The sequence below is a fragment of the Diaphorina citri genome, unplaced genomic scaffold (genome assembly GCF_000475195.1).
Source record: "Diaphorina citri unplaced genomic scaffold, Diaci psyllid genome assembly version 1.1 scaffold1238, whole genome shotgun sequence".
NCBI classification, from domain to species: Eukaryota; Metazoa; Arthropoda; class Insecta; order Hemiptera; family Psyllidae; genus Diaphorina; species Diaphorina citri.
The window spans coordinates 21,758-28,162 of record NW_007378667.1 but is presented as its reverse complement, the minus strand read 5'-3'; the positions used below and the strand labels follow the sequence as shown (position 1 = coordinate 28,162).

General features: G+C 36.9%; 1 protein-coding gene and 1 long non-coding RNA gene across 2 annotated transcripts in view; one reads left to right on the top strand and one right to left on the bottom strand.

The window, feature by feature from the left end:
• Nucleotides 1-817: 817 nt before the first annotated feature.
• On the bottom strand, nucleotides 818-4,294 carry LOC113469798. Its single transcript, XM_026827721.1, has 2 exons — nucleotides 4,120-4,294; nucleotides 818-1,041 (listed from the first exon to the last, which is right to left on the bottom strand). Exons 1-2 carry the CDS (start codon nucleotides 4,223-4,225, stop codon nucleotides 818-820), a joined length of 330 nt encoding a protein of 109 aa, XP_026683522.1. The 5' UTR covers nucleotides 4,226-4,294.
• Nucleotides 4,295-4,920: 626 nt separating this feature from the next.
• The window catches only part of LOC113469800, a 15,263-nt gene continuing 13,778 nt past the window's right edge, over nucleotides 4,921-6,405 (top strand). The window contains exon 1 of the long non-coding RNA XR_003393103.1: nucleotides 4,921-5,557. This is a non-coding gene — a long non-coding RNA (uncharacterized LOC113469800). The remainder of the gene's footprint in view (nucleotides 5,558-6,405) is intronic.

Here is a 6,405-nt window from a genome sequence, read left to right as displayed (position 1 = left end):
TTTAAGGGGTTGAGTGCATTGGAACACATGCCTTTAGGCACACTCCATTTGTCAAGGGTCTATATTTAACTTGCCCTTGGGATCAATTTAATTTGAAGAAAACCATTTACTGATGAAAATTTGTAATATTTAAGTCCAAAATCACGAAGGATTCGCTGAGTGTCGTTAGCGTCTAAGAGCCGAAAAGGTAGTGCCCATTGAGCATTAACTTGTTGATCAATCATGGATCATATTCGAGGATTCGGGTTCGGAGCCCAGACTGCCAGTGTTTGTTTCTATGTTTTTAATGTGTTTTTCAGCGATTTCCAAATTAAGTCACCAAGTGGTTTACTTGGCATTCAAGAAACCAAATGGAAAAGCAATATGTATGATCAACCGTCAATTCCTTTGTAGTTGACCTTTTTTTTCCATTTCTTTAAGTATTACCCGTATTTTTGGTTCAATGTGTGTTTTCATTGTTGGTTTTGTTAATACACATCATATACTGAGATTACTTAAAATATTTTTTGTCTTTTCTTTCTATGCTATTGGGTTTGCTAGAGTAGTCGAAATAAGATCACAAGTAGATTTATCTGTAATTCTGTATCACTCACTTGTTAGCCGTAAGTTTTCCTAGTTTTAACAGGAATTTTATTTATACTGTATCTGCCTATTAAAGAAGAACGAAATATTTTATTATTGTATGTAATCGATTGATTTCCTTTTTTATCTCCTCAGAAGCTTTTCTTTTTATTTTATGACAGTAAGAATCGTGGTGACGGTATTTTGACAGGCTTTAGCCGATGAACAACGATCTAGAGGGTGGTGGCTCTTTGTTTTAGCTGTCTTTTGGACGAAAAAAGAGTTTAATTGGTCCGTTTGTTAGAATGTTTGTAATAGCGGCACTATCTAAATCCCTGTGATAGGTCTTGGAAGCCCTTACCTCCAGATAGGTAAGAGATGCGTTGAGCTCCTTCTGTACTTGTTGCATCATGAGATTAGTGCACGAGTGAGCCATGGTGATCCAATCTGTTGGGAGACTCACTGGGGATTCAACTTTACCTGGAAATAACCAAATTAAAGAGGTTTAATTCCTACTATTTTTCCGAGTTCACAGAAGTTAGGTATAACTGCTAGTTTTTTTTTTTTTTTTTTTTTTTTTTTTTTTTTGTGACAGGGTTCTTAACATTGTCGATTTAGTGACAAGCTACCAGCTAAGTACTCATATAGGTACTTAGATTACTTCTACATCTATGAGATTACCCTCACCCAGTCTGAAGGAGACTGGGCAAAACGGGCAGTACAAAATTGCTCATATGGTCACACATCCTGATACCAACCACACACAATGTTGCTTACCTTCAGGCTCTGCCCTACAAATCACATATTTAATCCCTTCAAAATAAATAAATAAAAATGAGGAAAATAGTTAGGTATGTAAATAAAAACTAAACTAGGGGGGCCCCGTTCAACTTTGGGGCCCCAAATTTCAATCAGCAACGTGCTTTGATTTAATGAAGATGTGTACCAAATTTCATCAAAATCAGACCAGGCAATCAAGAGTTATAGCAGAACATACAGACAGACATCTGAACCAAATGCAAAACGGTCAACTTAAAACATAGACCTCACTATCATTCGGTCAAAAATTAAAATGAAAAAAAAAAAAAAAAAAAAAAAAAAAAAAAAAAAAAAAAAAAAACCCCACACATGGTACTTTAAAGAAAACATCCCCTAGGTACTTTTCTTTAATAGACAAGATTTCAAGGTTTTTCATTCTTTCTTTCATGAAACCAAGAATAGACCTTGTGTGTGGTACACTGTAAGACCTTGACCTTACAATACCTAGTCTGTAGATCTTGTACCTATTTAGTTAGGTATCTACTTGAGTGATTCATAACAAAATTCATTTCTGGTATTAGACCATTTCCTACCTAACTAGGTTACTACTTACTTTTCATCAATTCATTGATACCAGTCACATGATTAATAAAATGAATAGGTACCTACCTACTTACTACCTAGATAAGTAGGTATATGCCAATGGGTTTACACTTTACAGTCTTTTGTTGACTTCATATGGGTCTATTTTTGAACCACATACTTAAAATCACTTTGCAGACGGGAAAATAGGTACATTTTTTTTTTTTTTTTTACTTGAGTCTATAAATCTGGGGATGAGTTACCTACCTACTTCCATGGTACAATACTAGTTCTTTAGCCACAACAATGAAAAATTGCTACATGAAGGAGCTGCCACAAATGAGCATTATGTATAGGGTTAGGTTGAACACAAAAAAAGAGCTTTCTTTTTGTCATGGCTTCTGAATTATAAATTATAAGGTACTTACCTAAGTAAGTAAGTATGGAACTTGAACTTTCAACTGAAGTTAAGCACAATTGATCATGGCCAGTATTTGGGGGAACCGTGGTTCCCGGTTTGGCCACCCCTGGTGTAAACTGAAATCAGTGTGTCAATGTAATCTTGGTACCTTTGTCAAGCTTGTCTTTAGTCCCCTAAAAAAATCAAAAATTCGAATTTCCCGCCAACTTTACACGCAAAAAGGCCGACGATGGCCAACGATGGCCCTGTTCATAACCACGGCCTCATGCTATGTGCAAGTAGTGCAAGAGTATAGGAAGATAATGAGAGTATAGGAAGATAATGACGCTTGCATGCAAGTTGCTGGAACAGCACTTTTTGCCCCATGCAATGTGCAATTAGGGACAAGATTAAAGGGTTAAACTTGCATGCCACTTGCATGCAAGTTACTTCACTCAAATGGGCTTTAGTGATCATGCTAAGATAGTGTAAACTGAAATCAGTGTGTCAATCTAATCTTGGTACCTTTGTCAAGCTTGTCCTTAGTCCCCCCCCTATTAACAGAGAGTAGATCAGTGTCTAGCTAGGGGACTATAAACAGGGAGAAGACTAGCCCAAATTTCCTCACGCTATATCAATAGCAAAGGTTGAGTGAAAAGGGCATCCCACTCAGAAAATTTTGTTTAGCCAAAATCAGTTGGCCTCAAAGTGATCACTCTAATTGAGATTAGAGAGGTCGACGACAAACACCAAGCCCATCTGAACATGGGAAAAGGTAAAGAAGACAAAGCTAGAAAAAAATGGTTATTTTATTTATAAATAGCTTAACAACCAAGCTTTAGATTGACACAATATTTACCTACAATAAAGTTGGCGCCTAGGAACTAATGCCACACTATTCCAATTTCTTTACAGTCTACAAACTTTGGAAACCACAAGGCCAACCGACCTGGTTTTGAAGCTCTGTACAAGAAGTTATCTGATGAAGCTTGGGAAGATGCTATCGAGCTGATCAAGTACAATGCTAAGCGAGGCGGCAAGCTGGTGGACTTCAGTGACATCAGAGGCCGAGACCTGAAATCCATGGTAATCTTCCTTCTTTGTTCCTTTAATTATTAAGGAGAGTTTTCAGATATCTTGCAAAGTGTTGAAGGTTGGAGATAAAAATAATGGAAAGTGACCTTGATAAATCTCAGACTTATGCTAGTACCTAAGTAGGTACCTACAAATACCTAGCTTTTTTTAGGATTGATTAGTAAGCCATGTTTTGGTTGCTTCTCTCATTTTTACAGAATGATCTCTATCGAAAGCATGCCACACTATTCCAATTTCTTTACAGTCTACAAACTTTGGAAACCACAAGGCCAACCGACCTGGTTTTGAAGCTCTGTACAAGAAGCTATCTGATGAAGCTTGGGAAGATGCTATCGAGTTGATCAAGTACAATGCTAAGCGAGGCGGCAAGCTGGTGGACTTCAGTGACATCAGAGGCCGAGACCTGAAATCCATGGTAATCTTCCTTCTTTGTTCCTTTAATTATTATCTCTTTGGAGAGTTTTCAGATATCTTGCAAAGTGTTAGAGGTTGGAGATAAAAATAATGGAAAGTGACCTTGATAAATCTCAGACTTATGCTACTCTAGTAGTTACCTACAAATACCTAGCTTTTTTTAGGATTGATTAGTAAGCCATGTTTTGGTTGGTACCAACCCCCTTGCTTCTCTCATTTTTACAGAATGATCTCTATCGAAAGTAGTCCCCCCCACATTATTCTAACAGAGAATGAATATGATGAAAAACTGTAGAGGTATGACTTACATTTTTCAATGTGTTGCACATTGTAATAGTATGCCCCTTGTCCACCATTAGCAGAAACCAGGACACTACTTGATATCAACACAAACACAAATTTTATCAGACTCATTTTGAATCAATAAAAAAACACACAAACACGAGACTCAAACACAAACGAAATGTGAACGGTTTACTGTTCAGGATGCTCTCAATCTGGAAACCCAGGTCACCGAATCTATCCGCAAGATCATCATCGAGTGTGAACAGGGCACCAACAACGTCCACGACTTGGAATCCGTCAATGACTATCATGTAAGTTGTAGCCTCGGATCTCGTAATGCTGGGATTTACTAACTCGGGATTGAGACGAAACAAGCATTTTCCTATACTTTATACCTAGCATTTTCCTATATTTGCAGTGCAATAGTCCTAAACTAAAATGGACGCGGCACATAAGGGATCAGGAAGAGACCGCCTTAGATCAACCGAATAAATAGTATAAGTGTAAGAGAAAGGAAAATACATAATTGGATGTCAGTGAAGAAATTTGTACTTTCGGTGGCTTTAAGTGTAGGATGAAAAAATCAAATTAAAGATCAATAATGTGGAATCTGAATGGAAAAGTCAAATTTAAGCTTACTGCTGAAAGGAGCCAGCCTAGATATTGTTTCTGGGCGTCCAAAATGTATAGCAATCGTTCCCAGGAAAAAGGGTTTATGTTGGTAGCAGAAATAACATAGGCCCTTCATCCTGGGAACGATCCAATTGACTTTATTGTAGACTAAGTTATTGCAAAACATTCAAGATTATTTGAACAGGATCACCGATGGGAATTCTTCCTGGCTGAATTCTCCAATCTCCATATAACAAAGTGCCAAGTGTTTCGAGGCAGGTGATCAAGTCCACACAAATAAAATCATATAATATGTAGTAGCTCCTTCGATCACCGTATAACAATAAATTCTAGCAGTGTAATAATTGAAATATTGAAGAACGCAATTTATAGGAAACTTTTTTAGGAGAAGAAAATACATACATCGGTAAAACTTTTAAATCAAAGTTTTCTGTACCTACTTTTCATAATGTTAGCTAAGATGCAGTAACTTTATGGAGCTCCGAACCATCAGTATAGGTAGTAGGGAATGTTAGATGAAGTTTCCGACACATTTGCTATACCTTACCCTCCAATCATGGAGAGAACATAAATTTGATCCAAGGTTTTGCAAAGTAGACGTTGGAAACTGCAAATTGTAACGAAAAGGAGCATATTAACAACAACATCATAAAAATATACATATACAAGACAAAATAATGCATAAATATATTGGATAAAAGTTTTCAACAATGGTAATAATTTTATTATTCTATTTTTCATTACTGTAGATGTTCAATTATTTACTTTTATTAAATTATTATCGTATCTTACATTATATCCTAGGGGTAGGCGTATTGCGTAAGTTAGGTTTATGTCGTTTAGGGCGAGGGTTTGAAACCCACAACAAAAGTTATTTTTGTCTGCGTTTTTTAAAGTTTTTTTTTCGAGTGAATTTTTACGTTTTATTCATCGTAGAATTCATGTATGAGATTACTATTTTTGTCTGAGAAAAATAAAAAGTATATTATTTATAATAACTATTACTTGCGATTTATCTTGTATTTTTGTCTGATAGGGCAGGGCTTTTAAAGTCACTGTATTGCTGTTATTTTCAAATCAATACTAACTATCAATTTCGCACGTTATCAGTATATTGTCAATATTTTAACAGTATTGTCCTTTGTATTGATAGTGTGCGGGCGGTATAAGACCCTTATTGAATATACATAAGACAACCATTCAATATTGCTGTACTTTGTTACCTACATCATATAGAACTCGAAGTATGGAGAGTGCATTGAGTTTATTTTTCTCAACTGATAAAATTCTAGGAATCAACACAAAGCATAGTTTGTACAGCTTCCCCATTGTGCTAACTTTTTTCTTTTCTTTTTCCTTTTTTTTTGAAGAGGTTTGACAGAGGGAACTGTAACTGCTATGGTCTTATCGTCCCGAAATCGAAGAGAGGAGGAAGACAGGATAGGAGAAAGCCAGCCGTTCCGAGAACGAACATTATCCCATCAGGATAAAATCCGCCCCGGGCGGGAATCGAACCCGCGGCCTAGCGCTTACAAGGCAGACGCACTACCAACTAAGCTAACTAGGCTGACTGGGGGACCTTAAACAGCCTGAAATTTCCCTTGCTACAGAAATGGTTTCAGGCCCCCTTGATGAACCTAGGCCTGATGACCCCCTCCCCTCTGGAAGCCCCTGGA